The 21,093-nt window shown below is 40.0% G+C and overlaps 1 protein-coding gene across 1 annotated transcript in view; it reads right to left on the bottom strand.

Moving 5' to 3' along the window:
* Nucleotides 1-2,501: 2,501 nt before the first annotated feature.
* The window catches only part of cyp2r1 (cytochrome P450, family 2, subfamily R, polypeptide 1), a 39,583-nt gene continuing 20,991 nt past the window's right edge, over nt 2,502-21,093 (bottom strand). Inside the window, exons 2-5 of the mRNA XM_078547872.1 lie at nt 17,725-17,866; nt 5,663-6,295; nt 4,608-4,937; nt 2,502-3,090 (exon numbers count right to left, since the gene is read on the bottom strand). Of these exons, the coding sequence (XP_078403998.1) occupies nt 2,915-3,090; nt 4,608-4,937; nt 5,663-6,295; nt 17,725-17,866 (1,281 nt within the window). The 3' untranslated portion in view covers nt 2,502-2,914. The remainder of the gene's footprint in view (nt 3,091-4,607; nt 4,938-5,662; nt 6,296-17,724; nt 17,867-21,093) is intronic.

Raw genomic sequence — 21,093 nt, forward strand, 5'->3', positions numbered from 1 at the left:
GGCAGATGCTACATTTGCAACGCTATCAGCCAGACTACACAAAATGTTAAGTGGGCTACAGGACTGCCAAGAGTCCAAGACACAGTAGATGGCACTTAAATGGGAAACAGTGCCATTTGTCTCAGCTTGCATGAACGAACAGAAATTATTTCTATTGAATCAGTGTTTTGGTGCCTGGCAATCGTAATACAAGTAAACCTTGTTATTTAGGGAACTCCCTAGCTGGAAAAATCATAATCACAATGAATGGCAACTTCTAATACTCTTGCTGTTTGAAGAAGCATGGGCGAATAATTGGATCCCGCACTGAACTGAAATTCACTTTACTCAAGTTAAAAGCTAATGTTTATACAATGTGAAATATTTACTTCATTATCTTCATGCAGCAAGCCAGCTGCATCAGTTTTTCCAGCATTTCCTTCTGAATGGAACCTTTTAGGAAGCTGAATATGGAACCTTTAATGTTCCTTTAAAATCTATTAGAAGATTGTCCTTTGTAACACAGACATCTGAGCAAGTTTATGGAACTGATCAGCATTTTATTTAAAGAATTGGCATTAAGATCTGTATATCCACTGCGACCACAACACATTCTAATCAGTCAAAGAAACTGGGAAAGAAAAGGTGAAATGTTAAAAGACTCTGGATTGGCTCGCATTTAGCTACACTGCCTAATTCTCACAGAGAAAGCAATACGAAACATTGTACTTTTAAACTAATGAATAGTTCGGCATTGTCAATAATTGCAAGTAGACCTGCATTTTGATTGCGTTCAGTAGGTGGTCTGTCATTGGAAATACATTACAATGGAGAACCTTTCCAGTTACTATTTGCAAGTTGAGAAATTATTATCATCAAAATACTTCTAGTTTCCATGTTGCAGGAATACAGCTAAACATTTAAATTTCAATATTGGGAGCAATTGTTAAAGAGAGAAGTAGAAGGACAGGTGGTCTTTCAATATTTTTCAGTTTCAGTTTACTGTTGCTGTGTTCAACAAAAATTGTGGAAGGTGATTAATCAACCTAGTTCCCAAAGAAGAAGAAAAGGGTTAGCTAAAGAAACCACCTGGACCATGAATATAAATAACCTTGTTTTATTCTATATTGTATCTTTATTACTTCTCAAAAAGTTTTGAAAGTACTGTATAAAACAAGTCACATGTAAATAGCTGATAAATCACACTGAATCATAGAATTACATTCACAGAAATTACAACACATGCATAAGCTATTCACCTTAACCCACGTTTGTGTTCATTTAAGGGATATGGGGATAGTGTGGGAAGGTGGAGTTGAGGTAGAAGATCAGGCATGATCATATTGAATGGCGGAGTAGGTTCGAAGGGCCGAATAGCCTACTCCTCCTATTTCTTATGTGATTATCCTTCACACAAATGGTAGTGTTAATCCCCTGTTTCTCCTTGCTTCACAGATACCTTTATTTTCCTTTAACCACTTGTTCTTGAAAGTTGACGTAGTCTTGGAACTGAAGCAGAAACCGGAATTGCATTCCACAACTTCGCTTTGCTTCCTGGTATTAATCTCTAGCATTTCACATTCGTTTTATATGCACACATGATCTCAGATCTTCCATAAATAAATTCTAATACAAAGAATGCTTCATACATGCAATTATGTAAACTATAATAAACTAATTGGTAGTGAAACACAGGAACCCGAACACCAGTGCCAACAAGAACAGGGTGGAAGAAATAAAAAAAATTCTGACTACTATAGCCATATTACACTTACTGTCAAAAATTATATGGATTGTTTTCTTTGTTCGCACGTGGCTTCAACTTCTAAATTATTAAACAAAATGGTTTGAAACAGTACTCTACTCAATTCCACAATCATCCTGTTTATAACTACCATTCAGCAAAAGAGGTGCTGTAAAGACAGTTTGAAAATATTCTTGCTGGAAGAGTGATTGTGAATAGGAGTGCATTGTTTTTCTACGTGATTCGTATCTGTTTGATTAGATGGGAGGACAGTCGAACAAATGCTAATATCCTCCTTGAAGCCAGGTCCAGAAGCATTCAGGCAAAACCCCTTCAAAAATCAACTTTGATGGACTGGACGGTGTCCAGATGGCCAAAAACTCTCTTCTCTGTCACGTCCTGTTCTCTCAACTCTTAAATGGCCAATGTTCCAACAGAGGACAAAGAAAACACTTCAAAGTCGTTCTGGAGCTCTCTGATGAGGTGGCATCAAAATTAATGACTGGTAGAAGCTTGATACCAATTATTCAGAAAGGCCACAACTTCTCCATCAAGCTATCACATTTTGAGTGCGAATGCCTTCGTGATGAGGCATTGCGGAGGCAAAGGAGAAAAGGAAGCAAATCCTGCACTCCAGATCCCACCGCCTCGTGGGACATCCTCCCCCATGTGCCCGAAGATCTGCGGGTTGAGAATCAGCCTGCTCAGTCCCATGAAGACCCATGACAGAAACTCGTGACACTGATTAGATCAAGTGGGAGATGAGAAGTGGTTTTTTGCACAGTCGAAATTTACGAAAAATTGACATGGTCTTGGAACTGAAAAAGGTGGTGGAAGCAGATTCAATAGTAACCTTGAAAATAAAATTCTGTACGCTTGAAAAGGAGAGATTTGCAGGACTATGGGAAAAGAACAGAGGAGTGGATGAATTAGATAGTGCTTTTAAGTGCTGGCCCAGGCACTATTTGCTGAATGTCCTTCTTGTACACCTGTATGATTCTATAGCCTTTTGGGGAGATATCACATTACCTCAATGTAGGATCAGTTCGATCACAAGATTAAAGCATAGATTTAGAAAAACAAAAGAGAAATCAGCTACACCAAACATTTAGAACACTAAATTTCACTTTTCTCCACCCACCCCCACCATTATGAAATTATTTGTTTTAATAGGTCATTATTGAGATTATTTCACCGTCTTTCAAATGAGATAAGATATGGATTAGGCTGCAATGTCATTCCCAGTTTGGGTTTCAGATTTGGTATAATTCCTGGTGGAAAATGAAGATGAAATCTTTGCAATAGCATGGTAAAAAACAGAAATAGCTCCATTCTTGCAAGCTGTTCTCCAAGACAATGCCTTCGTCCTACGAAAAATGAAATTGATGACTAGTTTAAACTTCATGAAAATGAAAACCATCTCATTGTGTAATAACCCTTGTTCCTCCTCAAAGTATTCAATATTATTAGCCCCATGCTGCTCACCCCAATGCTATCATCAATGATACAATTTATTTTCGTATACTATACATGAGATATGGCTATAAAAATAACAGCAAGGTTAATGGTGCTCACCATTTTTTATGTGTAAATCTAGAAGTTGCTGTCTGAAATGTGCCACGGCATGAAAATGGTGTGAAATTCCTGTACTCAAGTCAAAGATGCAGACTAAATTTATTTCAAAAAATGAAGTCAAGGCATTCCAGTCTATATATACTTTTAATTGTGTTGTAAGTCTTAATTATTGCAAAAGAACCTCTCTGGCACTGAAAGCTAACCTTTACAAATATGAATTCACAACCTACAGCTTTTAATTGTTGTGAGAGATTATTAAAAAAAATATATTTTTTCTTTGTGTCCTCTCTCTTTCTCAATCTACTTGTTGTTTTCCTCTATTTATTCCACTTTCAGTGTTAAAAATTCAATATCAGAATTCACTATTCTAACTTATACTGCTTGGTTTAGATCTGTGCTGCTCCTTAACAATTCTTCGATCTTACTGCTTATGGAGATGCACAATTGTTTGCCCTGTTCGCCCAGGTTTTAGAAGCCCTGTAGATGGCGCCATGCTGTCCCACTGATAGCAACTTGCCATACAAAATCCCATAGAAAGACTCGGGAAAATACAAATCTAATGAACAGCTCACAGCACCATCTAGCCCAATATGTTTAAAAGCTCAGGTGTGAAAATATTCATAAGTGTTTACAAATTATCATTATGAACATAATTATGCCGCGTACAGAATATTAGGATACTATGAGAACATCACCCAACTCCAAACCAGGGAAACCTGAAAGTGCTGCAGGTTTTAAAAAAATCTGACTTGTTCCCATAAGCTCCTGGAGGCTCTCTCTAAATGAGATACATTCCACAGAAGCAAGTAACCCTCGAGTAACCACCCAAATGTATTCTCTATTGTTTAATCTCTGATTGCAAGCTGCTTAAAAGTAAAAGTCAAGCCTTATCCTATTCTCGCTGGCTATCTTTATACATGTACTTTGCAATAGCACCTAATAGGTAGTTTTCAGGAGCAGGAACTTTGGCTAAATCTTCTCTCAGAAACTATCATACCCCAGCTAATTTTGAACCTGGGACTTATGTCTGCTCCCTTTTCCAGTGAACCATTTAGAGAGTTTCTTAGATGTACGTTTTAACATGTTTCTTCCAGGACTCAGTAATGCATGCATCTTTCCATGACAGCTATATATGAATGCGGCAGCACCACAGCAGCACTTTTGAAAGCATTCCAAAAAATGTTTAATAATCACTAATGAGAAAGATTTTTAAAATTTTGAACCAATGTCAGCAATATTGCTCTACCTAATTCACTTGCACCACCTCCTTATCAAAATGCAACATGCATTCACACAACTAATTACTTACCAATAGAAAATGGAATAAATGCTTCCTTCTTCACAAATTGGTTGTTGTTGTCCAGAAATCTCTCGGGACAAAATATGTCAGGAGTGCTCCAATATTTCTCATCAAAGTGTACAGAGTAAAGATTTGTTATAATTGTTGTTCCCTTTGGAATGGAATAACCTCGAACAACAGTGTTCTGGGCAGTTGCATGGAAAATACCAAGTGGAGCTATATTGCAAAATCTAAGAACTTCATGCAGAACTGCCTCTGTGTATGGCATCTGTGACTTATTTTCCAGAGAAGGCACTTGATTTTTTCCCACAACAGTGTCAATTTCTTGATGTACTTTTTCTGCAAAGGATGCAAATAAAAATTGTGATTTCTTTCATTATATATTTGAGAAAGTAGACTTACTAAAGAGCACTTCAGAACTATTATGTAAATGATAGCGGTTAAGTGGGAATAGAAAAGAAAGTACTAATCTGATTGAGATGTTCAAATGACATTGAAATCTTCAAAATGAAAACCTTGAGAAGTTTTTCGATTGCTTAAGCCTGATGGACTACTTGTATACCTCTCCTACTTGCCCAGTATTCAATATTACTCTAAGTAAATGAATTTTAAGTACTGGTACCACATTTTTTTCATTCCATTGGGCAATGGAATAAATGGTGTGGGACCTCAAGAATTCACTATTGTTCACATGAATCAATATTTTTCTGTGCTTACAGTAGTTTACAATGACTTTTCATACACTGGCAAAAATAAGATTGCAATATGAAATTTGCCTCACAAACCATAACCAGGCAACTGCATTGAACAAATAGGTGTCTTCACTTTTTCTAGTAGAACTGAAGGGGAAGATTTACTAGAATAACAATTGTACATTGCCAATAAATTCAAGTGAACTTTGATATTTAATCATTTAAATTTAGGTTGGGTTAAAGCTTTCTCATAAGGACCGAAGTCAGAAAGAAGCTGGTTGAAATTCACAATAAGAATTGTGATTAATTACTTTACTTTATCAACTCAAAATATCTGTGAAATGCCAGTGTATTCTATGATTGTTTTCTCACCTTGAATATTTGGATACAGTGCCATGTACAAGATGGCCCATCTAAGTGCATTAGTTGTAGTCTCAGTTCCAGCTATAATAAGTTCCCCGACAGTAAAAATTAAGTTTTCTGTTGACAAGGAAGATTCAGGATCATTAATGTTCTTTTCCATTTCGTCCAAATATAAATCAATGAGATGCCGGGGTTTCTGTGGTGTTCTGTTTTGTGAAAACCGCTGTACAATCTTCTGCAAAAAGTCATAAACTTCTGCTGCATTTTTAAACAAACGCTGATGTTTTCCAAAGGGCAGGATCCCAATCCAAGGGAAAGCATTGTACAAGAATGCCCATACACTGGCTGCCAATTCAATATTTTCACTAAATATCTCAATCATATGCTGATACTCTGTATCATCATATGTGAAACGCTCTCCAAAAGTAATTAGGTTTGTGATGTTGGAAACTGCGTTAGTTATAAGGCACTTGGCATCAAATGGCTTTCCTTTGTATGTGTCAATAGCATCTAAAAAAAACATACATTCCTCAAAAATTTTGTTTTCAAAGTCCTTTTGGCCTGGTCCAAAACAGCGAAAGCCATTGACAGTGATTTTACGATGGTCAGTCCAACCACGACCATACTTGGAATTCAACAGCCCTGAGGAAAGAACATTTTTTTAAAAACACAATATTGATGCACTTTCCAATGCCGTCAAGTTAACTAGCACAACTTATGAAAATTAGGATTGGTCTGAGACATGACTCAATTGATTAGCATGGATCACTTCTTTTACAATGTAACAATCCCACTGCAGGACAGACCCACCAGAGGTGGCAGCACGAAGATATACATTCAGGAGAAGTGGCCCTGGGAATCTTCACCATTGACTCCGGACCCCATGAAGTCTCATGGCATCAGATGAAAGGTGAACGTGGCAACCTCCTACTGATTATCACCCACTTCCCTCTCTCAACTGATGAATCATTATCTCCTCCATGTTGAACATCACTTGGAAGAAGCACTGAGGGGAGCAAGGGCACAATGTGCTCTGGGTGGGGGACTTCAACATCCATCACCAAGAGTGCCCTAGCAGCACCACTACTGACTGAACTGGCCGAGTCCTGAAGGGTACAACTGACAGACTAGGCCTGCAACAGGTGGCGAGGGAACCAACAAAAGGGAAACACATACTTGACCTTGTCTTTACCTATCTACCTGTGAAAGCTGCATCTATCCATGAGGGTATTGTTAAGAGGGACCATTGTACAGTCCTTGTGGAGACAGAGTCCTATCTTCACACAAAGGGCATCTTCCATTATGTCATATAGCACTACCACTATTCTAGATGGGATTGATCCAGAACAGATCTAGCAACTCAGAACTGGGCATCCATGGGGTACTGTAGGGCACCAGAAACAGCAGAATTATATTGAACCAGAACCTGTAACCTCATGGTCCAGCATATCCCTCACTCTAATATTACCATCAGGCAAGGGAATCAACCCTAGTTCAATGAGGTGTGTAGGAGAGCATGCTAGGAGTAGCAACAGGCATACATAAAAATGAGGTGCCAACCTGGTGAAGCTACAATACAGGACTACATGCCTGCTAAGCAGCAGCAGCCACAGCATGCTGTAAACAGAGCTGAGTGATTCCACAACCAATGGATCAGATCAAAGCTCAGGGGTCCTGTCACATCCGGTCATGAATGACGGTGGACAATGAACAACAAACTGGAGAAGGTGCCACAAACATCCCCATCCTTAATGATAGGGGAGCTCAGCACATCAAAATACAAGGCTGAATCATTTGTAACCATATTCAGCCTGAAGTACTGAGCACTTTGGCCTCCTCCTGAGGTTCTCAGCATCACAGATGCCAGACTTAGCCAATTTGGTTAATTCCATGTGATGTCAACAAACAGCTGAATGCACTGGACACATCAAAGTCTCTGGGCCCTTACAACATCTGAAGATGTGCTCCAGAACTAGCAATACACTGCTCCTGACCTCTCTACAGCATTGGTCCAAACATGGACAAAATAGCTGAATTCCAGAGGTGAAGTGGAAGTGATTGTCCTTGACATCAAGTTGCATTTGACCAAGCATGGCATCAAGGAGCCCCAACAAAATCAAAGTCAACGGGATCGGGGAAAACTCTCCCACTGTCTGGAGTCATGCCTTGCATAAAGGAAGATGGTTGTGGTTGTTGGAGGCGGTCAATCATCAGCCCCAGGACTTTGCTGCAGGAGTTCCTCAGGAAGTTCCTAGGCCCAACCATCTTCATCAATGACCTTCCTTCCAACATAAGGTCAAAAGTAGGGATACTTGCTGATTATTGCCCAATGTTCAGCACTATTTGCAACTCCTCAGATAGTGAAGCAGTCCATGCATTCATGCAGCAAGATCTGGACAACATTCAGGCTTGGACTGATAAGTGGTAAATAGCATTCGTGTCATACAAGTGTCAGACAATGACCATTTCCAACAAGAGAGAATCTAACCATTTCCCCTTGATGTTCAATGGCATTACTATTGCTGAATTCCTCAGTGTCACCATCCTGAGACTACCATTGATCAGAAACCTAACTGGGCCAGTAATTTGCAAATGACATAAAACTTATAAGTATTGTTAACTGTGAGGAGGATAGTGATGGCTTTGAAGAAGATATAGACAGGCTGGTGAAATCAGCAGATGCAGAGCAGATGAAATTTAATGCATAGGAATGTGAAGTTACGCATTTTGGCAGGATGAATGAGGAAAGGCAATGCAAAATAAAGGGGGTGCGGAACCAGCGGGACCTGGGGTGGTTATATGCACATATGGCAATGCAGGTGGAGAAAGCAGTTATTAAGACAGATTATATGCTTGATAAATCGAGGTATCAAGTACAAAAGCAAGAAAGTTATAATGAACCTTTATAAAACACTGGTTCGGCCTCAACTAGAGTACTGTGTCCACAGTTTAGGAAGGATGTGAAGGCATTAGTGAGGGTGCAGCAAAGATTTACGCGAATGGTTCCAGGAATGAGAGACTTGTTACCTGGATAGATTGGCAAAGCTGGGACTGTTCTCCTAAGAGATGAGATTTGATAGAGGTGTTCAAAATCATGAAGAGCCTTTTGGAAAGGTCAAAAACCAGAGGGCACCAATTTAAAGTGATTGGCAAAAGAACCAAAGGCGACAGGAGGAAGGACTGTTTATTACGCAGAAAGTGGTTAGGATCTGGAATATCCCTCCTAAGAGTGTGGTGGAGGCAGATTCAATCTTGGCTTTCAAAAGGGAATTGGTTAAGCACATGAAGAGAAATGATCTGCAGGCCTATGAGAAAAGGCAGGAGAGTGAGACCAACAATACTGAATACAGTAATCCAGGTATGGTCTTACCAAGGCCCTATATAAAATTGTCATAAGACTTATTTATTCTTGTACTCTAATCGCTTTGGAATAAAGGCTAACATGCTTTATGCTTCCCTAATTGCTTGCTGTACCTGCAACTTAACTTTCTGTGATAGGTGTACTTGGACCCACTGAAAAACAACACGTGCATGTCTATCACCATTTAAAAAATATTTTTCTTTTCTACTTTCCCTATGAAAGTGGATAACTTAGTCATAGAGGTCTACAGCACAGAAAAAGGCCCTTCGGCCCATCGGGTCTGCGCCGGTCAAACAAGTACCTAACTATTCTAATCCCATTTTCCAGCACTAGACCCATAGCCTTGTGTGCCATGGCATCGCAAGTGCACATCCAAATACTTCTTAAATGTTGAGGGTTTCTGTCTCTACCACCCTTTCAGGCAGTGAGTTCCAGATTCCCATCACCCTCTGGGTGAAAAAATTCTTCCTCACATCCCCTCTAAACCTCCTGCCCCTTACCTTAAATCTATGCCCCCTGGTTATTGATCCCTCCACCAAGGGGAAAAGTTCCTCCCTGTCTACCCTATCTATGCCCCTCATAATTTTATACACCTCAACCATGTCTCCCCTCAATCTCCTCTGCTTTAGGGAAAATAACCCCAGTCTATCCAATCTCTCCTCATAACTAAAACTCTCCAGCCCAGGCAACATCCTGGTAAATCTCCTCTGCACTCTCTCTAGTGCAGTCACATCCTCCCTATAATGCGGATTCCAGAACTGCACGCAATACTCTAGCTGTGGCCTAACCAGTGTTTTATACAGTTCCAGCATAACCTCCCTGCTCTTATATTCTATGCCTCGGCTAATAAAGGCAAGTATCTCATATGCCTTCTTAACCACCTTATCTACCTGTCCTGCTACCTTCAGGGACCAGTGGACATATACACCAAGGTCCCTCTGATCCTCGGTCCTTCCCAGGGTCCTACCATTTATCGTATATTCCCGTCATACTTCCCCTCATTATATTTCATCTGCCATGTTCTTCTGCACCACTCAACTTGTCTATTTCCCTTTGCCTCTTTGCGTCCTCAAAGTTTACTTTCCCACCAATCATTTGTATCATCAGCAAACTTGAAAACATTACCCTGGGTACTCTCATTTAAGTCATTGAGACAGATTGTAAATAGTTGAGGTCCAAGCACTGATCCTTGCAGTACCCCACTGGTTACATCCTGCCAATCTGAAAATGATCCTTTTATTTCTACTCTGTTTTCTGTGCATTAACTAACTTTCTGAATGTCAAATAAGCTGTCTGGCAGAATGGAAGCTATCAAATTGTCGATAGAAGGGTGAAGAGTTAGAACTGGATGTTGTCAATATGCATGTGAAAGCTGACCATGCACCTGTAGATGATGTTGCCAAGGGCCAGTTAGTGGGAAAGGCAAAGGAGAAGATCAAGGATAGATCTTTCAGGGGTTCCTTTGACACTGATGGCAACAAAGAGCTGCCAACCTCTGATTGGCCTACAGCTCTTGGGGTGGGTGGGAGGCAGGATTTCCGCCCATGGGGTCCTTGATCCTGGGAAAGGCCCACTCCTGTCCAGTTAAGTGCCTGATTGGCACTTAATACCAGCAGGCCTTCCCCAAATGAGGCAACGTGGGGCTGTCTCGGGCTCTCCAGCGGCAGTCAAATCCCTGTCATCTGGGTTAAATTCCACCCCAAGAGTACAGGAAGAGGGGTTTGAAAATGCAGTCAAATGTGCTGAAAAGGAGACAGGAGTGGCCTGCATCACTCAGGATGATCTGAGATATCTACTCTGTCTAGACTCCCCTTGGTTTTGAACACTCCTATCAAATCTACATTCTTCCTAAACTGCAGTGCCCAGGCAATAGGCAGCTTCAGAAAAGTGAACTACACTCGTTCTTGATTTGGACAAGACAAATTTGGCCATTGGCGATAAAAGTGGAGATAACATCCAAAATCTGACAGCCAAATAGCGGCAGTGGAATGAAGTCCAATTATAAACAGGGTAAGAACGAAGAGCTTGCAGCAGCCAATGGCCAGCTGATTGACTTTTGCCTTTCCCCAGCACCAAACAAAACTGAATGTCCTTTCTATGTGGGTGTGCATTCTCACTCAATGTAAAATAGGTGTTAATGAAGTACAATGCCCCATGTTTTCACCATCTCATTTAAATGCCATCTGCTAGAAATAATAACAAACTATGTGGTCAATAAATTGGGAGTAAAAGATCACTGCTCCATTCCCACACCCAATTTTGCTTCCACTTTCCAGTACCATATTTTTGCTTCAAATATTTTATTTTCAAAGTAATAAACTCCAAATAATAACCTGGAATTAAAAAATATATTTCATATTACAATATAGATTCTATCCAAACATAGGAGAAAATGAGTTCATTAATTTCTGCAATCCTAGCCACAGAAATAAATTTATTCTTCAATCTTTACAAAAATCCTGAAACATTAGGGAAGTTTAAGAATAGCCACTACTTCGCCTTAGATCCTGTTTTATTTTTGGAAAAAAAGGATGATTCTACAATGTTGCCTAACACTATTACCTGGTAACTAACCATGAGATCTGAAACAACCATTCTATCTCACTATCAGTCTCAATTTCTATAACAATGATGGTCAAAAGATCAAGGAACATTACTGTTAATTTTCTTTAATACTCAAGCTTCTTACATCCTTTACGGTTTGTTATGGCAACACAGCTTTTTTAATTCTTTCATGGAATGTGAGCATCACTGGCAAGGCCCAGCATTTGTTGCCTATCCCTATTTTCCCTTGAGAAACTGGTCATGAGCTGCAGTTCATGTGGTGCAGATACGCCCACAATGCTGTTAGGAAGGGAGTTCACAGTTTTGACCCAGCAACAGCAGAGGAATAGTGAAGATGGTGTGTGGCTTGGAGGGGAAGTTACAGGTGTAACCTAATTGACTGATCTCAATAAGCAAAAGGTTTCATTTTCTGTTAATGGTTAGTAAATTGTACAGTTGAGTAGATTAGATATGATATAGCATTATGAAATAATAGAATGCTTACAGCACAGAAGGTAGTTTCTATCTATCTACTCTGTCTAGACCCCCCTTGGTTTTGAACACTCCTATCAAATCTCCTCTCAACCTTCTCCAAGGAGAACAACCCCAGCTTATTCAATCTATCTGTTTAACTGAAATCTCTTATTGCTGGAACCATGCTCATAAATCTTCTCTGCACCCTCTCTAAAGCCTTTACATTCTTCCTAAACTGCAGTGCCCAGAATTGGACACAATTATCCAGCTGAGGCAGAATCTCAGTTTTATAAAGGTTCACCATAACTTCCTCTATTTATAAAACCCAGAATCCCATGTGCCTTTTTAACCAATTTCTTGACCTGTCCTGTCACCTGCAATGATTTGTGCACATATACCCCAGGTCTCTTTGTTCCTGCACCCCCTTAAGAATTATGCCTTTTTAATATTGTCTCTCCTTGTTCATCGTACAAAAATGTACCACGTCACGCTTCTTTACATTAAATTCCCTCTGCCATGTCTACCAATTCAACCAGCCTGTCTACGTTCTCTTGAAGTCTATCACTATCCTCAACACAGTTCACAATATTTCCAAGGTTTGTATCATCTGCCAATTTTGAAGTTGTGCCATGCACACCCAAGTCTAGATCAATAATATATGTCAAGAAAAGCAAGTCGTCCTAGTATAGACCCTGTTAACTTTATCTCAGATTATTGTCTCTAAAAGTTTCCCACCACCGATGTTAAACTGACAGGCTTGTAATTGCTGGCTTTATCCTTATATTCTTTTTGAATAAGGATGTCAACATTTGCAATTCTTCAATCCTCTGGCACCACTGCCACCCCCCAGTATTGAAGGAGAAATGGGAGATTACAGCTAGTACCTCCATACTTTCTACCCTCCTTCAGCATCTTTGGTTGCATCCCAACCAGTCCTGGTGACTTATCAACTTTAAGTACAATGAACCTTTCCAATAGGAACATAAGATTTAGGAGCAGGAAGAGGCCCTTCTAGCCTGCTGCACCATTTAATAAGATCATGGCTGATCAGATTATGGTCTCAACACCACTTTCCTGTCTCCCTGCCATAACCCTTGACTCCCTGGCCTATCAAAAATCTATCTTAACTCTGCCTTGAATAAATTCAGTGACCCATCCTCCACTGCTCTCTGGGGAAGAGAATTCCACATACAACAGCCCTCAATGAAATAAATTCTCCTCATCTGAGTCTTAAAAGGGAGACCTCTTATTTTTAAACGGTGTCCCTTAGTTCTAATTCCCTCACAAGAGGAAACAGTCTCCTGGTATCTACCCCATCATACCCCTCAGGATCTTATAGCTTAATATCCCCTCTTAAACATTTTTTAGCTCATCTAGTATCTCAGCTACCTTCACTCACTATGACTTTGGCAAAGGCAAATGCAAAGAACTCATTTAGTATCTCAGCCATACCCTGTACTTCCCTGTGTAGATCCCCATTTTGGTCCTTATTTAGCCCCACCCCTTCTCTTACCACCCTTTTACCATTCATATGCTTATGCAGGACTTTGGATTTCCTTTCTTGTTAACTACCAGTCTTTTCTCATAGTTTCTCACTTGTCATACGTGCACATCTTATGTTTCATCTTACTCTCTATCTCTTTTGTCATCCAGAGAGTTCTGGCTTTGGTTCCCCCTCATGGGAATGTACCATGACTGTACTCGAACCATCTCCTTTCTAAAAGCAGCTCATTGTTTTATTATAGGCTTGCCTGCTAATCTTTGATTCCAATATATCTGGGGCAGATCTGTTCTCACCCACTGAAATTGGACCATCTCAAATATAGTATTTTTATTTTAGATTTCTCCTTGTCCTTTCCCACAGCTAATCTAAACCTTATGATACTATGATCACTATTTCCTAAAAGTTCCACAACTGACACCTGATCCACTTGTCCCACCTCATTCCCCAGAACTAGATCCACTAATGCCTCTTTCTTCAATGGCTTGGAAACATACTAATCAAGAAAATTCTCCTGAACACACTTCAGGAACTCTACCCCCTCTTTACCCTTTACAGTATTACTATCCCAGTCTATATTAGGGTAATTAAGGCCTTGATTATCGCTACTCTCTAATTTTTGCACCTCTATGTAATTTATCTGCAAATTTTCTCCTCTATATCTTTATTACTGGTAGTCAGTAGTTTGATGATACCTCTATTGTTTCTTTATATATTCTTTATTTCTTTATTCCAACCAAATAGATTTTGTCCTTAACAAGGACCGTCCTCTATTTCTGGGAATAGGCTGTCAACTAACAGCTAACAACTAATCCCACTGACTCCCACAGCTACTTTGACTACACTTCCTCCTAACCTGCTTCCTGTAAGGACTCTTCCATTTTCCCAGTATCTCTGTCGTATCTGTTCTAATGATGCCACTTTCTACACCAGTTCTTTTGATAGGTCCTCCTCTTTCCTCTGAGGATTCCCCTTCACCGTGGTTGACAGGGCCTTTAGCTATGTCCTTTCAATTTTCTGCACTTCTGCCTTCACCCCTTCCAGAACCCCTTTGCTCTCAAAATCCACCCCAAGAGCCTCCACATCCAACAGATCATCCTTCGCTATTTCTGTGACCAAATACATCATTCCCAAAAGCACTGTTCCATCTGTGACACCCTAGTCCACTCTACCATCACCTCTGATACCTGCTCCCCTTCCCATGGTACCTTTCTATGCAAGCACAGGAGATGCAACACATACATTTTCACCTCCTCCCTTCCCACTGTCTAGGGCCCCAAACACTCCTTCCAGGTGAAACTGTGATTTACATTGCGCTCTTTCAATTTAGTATACTGTATTCTCACAATGCAGTCTCCTGTACATTGGGGAGATTAAACGCAGATTGGATGATTGCACTAATGAACACTTCTGTTCATTCTGCAAGTGTGACCTTGAGTTTCAGATTGCTTGCCGTTTTAATTCTCTCACTCTGACCTCTGTCCTTGGCCTCTCAAGCTGTTGCAATGAAGCTCAACGAAAGCTTGAGTAACAGCATCTCATATTTCAAGTAGGTACTTTGCAACCTTCCAGACTTAACATCAAGTTAACAATTTTGGATCATAACCTCTACTCCCATCTTTTCAGACGAAGTGTTGGTATATGATTCTGCTGTTTGCATTTACAGCTCCTCTATCCATCTTTTTTCTTTACTTGTCCCATTACTGCTCCTTTATGCCTTGCACCATTATCCCTTTTGTCATTTAATCAATCCTGTCTTCCAACTTATCATGGGTCTTCTGTTTTGTTCTTCTCACACACTCCCACCACCCCCGTTCCCCTTGCCTCTGTATTTTGGTTAAAGCCTGTTGCATCTCAAACTTTTCCCAGTTTTGATAAAAATTTACTGAAACATTAACTCAGTTTCTCTCTCTACAGATGCTACCTGACTGCTGCATATCTCCAGCATTTTCTGTTTATACAGCAGATATAAAGCAGATTTATATAAACAGTTTATCAACAGGTTGGATAGCTCCCTTGTCAGCTGACCCTAAATCATTGCTTGCTCACTTCCACATCTTCCACAGAATGGTGTAGCTGTAGCTTTCCATCATTAAAAATGACATGATTATAGCTTTGAGTTGTTTAATGATGAGAAATTATACAGGTTTGCATAGTTCTGCTTCTCTCCTAGTCAAGATAATAGAAGAAACTGGAATTCAAATTTACATAAGAGGCTTATAAGACCACAAACTGAGCTGATAGGGTTTCTACTGTAAGAATAAAACTATGATAGCACACAAATAATTATCCAGGATGGTTCAATATATATATATATATAAAATTTAAAAAAAAAAGTTTTAATCAGTACAATCATGTTCTACGTAAGTTGTCACCAAACTCACTGCAAATGGTGCAATGCATGGCAATTCTGGGGATGCACCAGTAGAGGGGACTAAACTCAAAGAATTTCCCCTTAATCTGTATTTAATATATGTTTTCCTCTACATATATGCTTACAAAGGAAAATTTCCTGAAAGATCTTTCCAGTAGCAATTAAGCAAAGTGCAGACTGGAAAAATGATATCAGAGCAATACACTCATTCATCATATTATTTAGGAATCTTTGTGGGCACTAAGTGTGTTGAAATGTTAATGATCAGTGTGTCATATTGTGGCAAAATACAAGCTTTTATCTGCAATTTCAATACTGCCCAAACACACCCATATCAGTGCAGGGAAGTGCAAAAGAACATATAGAGTTTGTGGTTTCAACCATACTTGTGATGCTGACAAATTCTTTTTTAAAAATGCTAACTGATTACATTTTAAAAAAAGTTATAAATGGACTTTCCACTGGGGGAACTGTGCATTAATTTGTTTTTTCTTGTCAGCAATCAACTCTTTGCTAGACTTCACTTTTAAGTACTGGACTGACCTGCAAATAGCAAAAGCATTTTCTCTTTTTTTTCTAAAAAAGCTATTGTTACGATCCCGTTCGGGACTGTTAACATTTAAAGAAGAAATCCAAACACCCAGCAATTAACCGACAGAACTGCACACAAGATTTCATGTTTTTCAACAAAAACAAACTATTATATGTCAAAAAGAAATTGAACAAAGCAAGCACCACTAACTTAACACAAACTATAAACTCAGTTCTATTTTTTACTTCTTCCTTTATCTTACAAAGTCTTGAAGGTTCATTCACTTTTCATGGGACCAACCCAAAGGTATGCCACAGCCCTCCAGAATTTACTTTAATTCTCCTCATTATTCCAGCTACTCCTCAATGTACAAATTTCATAAGGATCCTTCCATTAGCTTTTGTCTAAGCAATCCTCCAATTTTCTTTATTGGCCATGGAATCTTCAGCTCTTTGTCCTGGCTTTGGGCATACATAAACTGCTTTTTCTCAGTTTGCCCCTACAGCTTCTGTGCAGCTCCTTCCAAGCTAACTATTCAAGCTGACTGCTTTCTGCCAGAAGGCTTAATGAGGACCACTGTAGAATTCTTCCGCTAGATGCAAGATGGAGCAAATCATGCAGCTGCTTTTTCCTCATGAAACCCAAGTTGAAATGCCTACTTCTATCACTAAACACACAGATAAATTAAAGAAAATAACCTCCCATTGCACCACCCCCACATCCTGTCTCCACGATGAAGTGGCATGGTTTGAGATGATTCAAACAGAAAGGCAAACAAATTATTTACCCTTCAACATAACTCTTTGATTCTGCAATCCCTATGAATAATTTATATTGCTAATAGACATAACTGGCCTCTCTCTCGACTCCCTGGTTCCATTACAAGCTAAGAGGTGGATCATTCATTGTTCAAGATTTTTCACTATCAACTCTGATCTTGCAAGACAAACACAGGCTACCTTTTAAGTGTAATAAACCCAGGGTTGTTTGAGTTGCATTTACATCAGAGTTTTTAAAAATTAATTTCTCAACTAGATGATCCAGTTTTCTACAGTTAAAACATTAATTCTTAAAACCAAAAGTTATATTCTCAGACATATGAGTTATGAACCAGGTATTCGAAACACTCTGTTTGTGCATTACTAAATGTTTCATTTTCATTGTGTTATTCCAATGTACAGACCCTCTTTACTGTTAGATTTAAAAGCCACAAGAAAAAATTGGGCTACAAAAGATATCCCCAACTATAATTTTATGGCGAATGGTATTTATCACATTGGGTTACCTCCCATGTTTGTCAGCTTTTTGAAGAGAGGTAGAGATGGCCTATCTGCAAAAATATCACTCTGGCGAACAAGGCATTCTTTAACTGCATCGTACCCATTAACGATAACAGTTGATATACCACCAAGATCAAGGCTGTAAATCTGTTAAACAAGAAAGTGACATTTAACAATGAAATTAAGATACTGGTAAAGCATACCACCACAAAACACAAAATATATGGAATAACTGTGTGCAATTTGAAATCTCTGGATGTTTTTTTGCAATGGGTGTCACAGCAGACACAGTCACCACCTGCTTATATACTATATAACTAAATTAGTCCTGGTACTAGTATTATTCTACTAGCTGATCACCAAATATTTTATAATTTTCCTCAGCAGTAGGAAGTTTAGTACTCCTTACATAACGTGATGTCAATAAGATAAGGCAACTTACAACCTATGAAGGTTTGACATCTCACTTTTTAAAATGAAGTTTCTGTTTGCTTCTTATCATTTGGGATATTTTATATTCATCAAGGGAAGGGATGCAAAAGCTGGGGAATGAACACTCTGCCATTGTGGGAACCAGGTCATGTGTAGCACATTTAGATGCATGCTTCTTTTAACTTCCGCAACAAATCTTGACGCATTTAGTAGGATTTATCCTCAAGGCGACAACACCAGTCTCTTCAACGCTGGGAAGACCAATTGCAGACTGGGGACCGCTTTGTGACACAAGTCTGTTTGCCTACAAGTGTGACTCTGAACATTCAGCCACTTGTCAATTTAGTTCTGCATCTTGCTTCCATTCTGACCTGTCTTTGGCTAGCTGCAGTGTTCCAATGAAGTTCAATGCAATGTAGCTGACCCTTAAATGGCTTAGGAAGCCACTCAGTTTCTCAAGGGCAATTAGGGATGGGCAATAAATGCTGGCGTAGCCAGCAATGCCCATGTCCCATGAATGAATAAAAAAAGATTGAGGAGCAGCAACTCATCTTTCGAATGGCCCCTTTACAACCTTCCAGGCTTAACACTGAGTTCAACAGTTTTAGCTTATAACCACTGCCTCCATTTTGTTTCATTTTTTCTTTGCTGGTTTTATTTTTTCTCTCCTGTTTCTTATTTCCTCCTTTCTCTTTGCTTTCGGACAAGAGTTATTCAGGATCTTGCCATTCACACCTCCTCTAAGCACATCTTTTGTTTCTTTTCTTGTCTCATTGCCACTTCCTTTAGCCATGTCATTTAATCTCTCTTGTTCTCCACCCTGTCACAGGCCTTCCTTTTTGTTCTTCCTACTCTCCACCCTTTCACTTGCACAAATTCTATCATCTTTCTAACTTTTCCCAGTTCTGATTAAAGGTCATTGACCTGAAACGTTAATCTGTTTCCTTCTCCACAGATGCTGCCAGATTCTGAGTATTTCCAGCATGGTGGTAATGACATGGACTTGTAATCCAGAGGCCCAGGCTAATGCTGAGGGGGACAGAGAGTTCAAATCCCATCAAGGCAGCTGGTAGAATTTAAATTCAATAAATAAAAATGGAATTGAAAGCTAGCCTCAGTAATGGTGACCACAAAATTATTGTAATAAAAACCCATCTGGTTCACTAATATCTTTTAAGGAAGGAAATCTGCCATCCTTACCTGGTCTGACCTACATGCGACTCCAGACTCATAGCAATGTGGTTGACTCTTAACTGCCCTCTGAAATGACCTAGCAAGCCATTCATTTCAAGGGTGATTAGGGATGGGCAACAAATGCTGGCCTTGCCAGTGACACCCACGTCCCATGAAAGAATATATACTTTTAAAAATTTCATGTTTTTCAAATTTCCTGCATTCACAATATTTATCTTTCATCAAAGGTAAGTTGTTTGACTAACTCGATTTGATGAAGTAACGGAGAGGGTTGACAAGGCTAGTGTGGTTGATGATGTGTACATGGATTTCTAAAAGATGTTTGACCAAGTACCACATACTAGACTTATGGATCGTCACCTTGACATAACAGAGAGGCTTACGTGCTTCGATGATCTCTTGAGAGATACCACCAGGAGCTCTGTGCTCCTGGGAGGGTTATCGTGGTGGCAAGGTCAGGGTGAGGAGCCTGACAAAGTACGGTCCATAAAGTCTTCAAATTAAACAGGCGGAGGAAGATTGTGCGTCTCACCGGGTCCAAAGGTGGGACGCGGCAAGGTGGCCCTGGTCATCATGGTTCGACACATCATCGAAATGTGACTATCAACCTGTTCAAGACTGTGTGGACAATGAAAGCAGCCCTTGGCCCTCACGTTAAACAAGGTCAGACACAGGTTTTTACTAGGGTCCATTTTCCAAGTCCTGTGGTGATGGAGAATTGGCAACTGGTACAGGGCTGTGAACCTGGGAGTCACCAGTCAAGAATTTACACACAGGCGGCAGGTGTATGAAGGTTGTTGGACACCTGTGTTGAACACGGAAGCAGTGCTCTTCAGGATACTCTTTGCTCACCCCAGATGGGGAGGGGGCTAGAAAATATGTCCTAAAAATAGAATGTCATACTTTCCCCTGGCTGGGGAACCACACCCTGCGGGATCATTGCTTTTGCAGCAAAAGAAAGAAAAGTTTAAAATGTTGTAACTTGGAATGTTAGAACGCTCATGGATAAACTCAAGAGTAGCTATCCAGAAAGAAGAACCACAATCATATTATGTGAGCTATCAAGACTCCAAATTGACATCACTGCTCTCAGTGAGACGCACTTTCCTGGAAGGGGCAGCTGAAGACACAAATAGGGGGATACACCTTCTACTGGAAATGAAAAGCATTCACAGAGATTCTTGTGTCCACAGAGTTGGTTTTGCCATCCAGAATAGGATCTTGGATGCACTGCTGGAACTCCAATTGTATAAATGCATAGCTCTTAACACTTCACCTGCAGCTCAGCTTTAATCAATATGCCACCATCAGAGCTTATGCCTCGATCCTTGACTCTCATGAAGATGTTATGGAAAAGTTCTATTCTGACCTTGATGAAGTTCTCACTGCCATCCCAAAAGAAGAAAAGATCATTCTTCTGGGGGATGTTAATGCCAGGATTGGCCATGATTCCGATGTCTGAAGTGGAACCAATGGGAAAAACTGGGTGGGAAAAGCCAATGCAAATGCCGTCCTCCTACTGACAAAGTGTGCTCAGCATGGTCTCATTATAACAAACACCCTCTTCCGCCAGAAGGACAGATACAAAATAACATGGAGGCGTCCTAGATCAAAGCACTGGCACCTCCTGGAATATGACATTGCTCATGGGGAGTTGGTGGCATAATAGTAGTGTCACTGCACCAGTAATCCCGAGGACCAGGCTAATGCTCTGGGAACATGGGTTCAAAACCCACTATAGAAGCTGG

The sequence above is a fragment of the Cetorhinus maximus genome, chromosome 9 (assembly GCF_964194155.1).
Source record: "Cetorhinus maximus chromosome 9, sCetMax3.hap1.1, whole genome shotgun sequence".
Taxonomy (NCBI): Eukaryota; Metazoa; Chordata; class Chondrichthyes; order Lamniformes; family Cetorhinidae; genus Cetorhinus; species Cetorhinus maximus.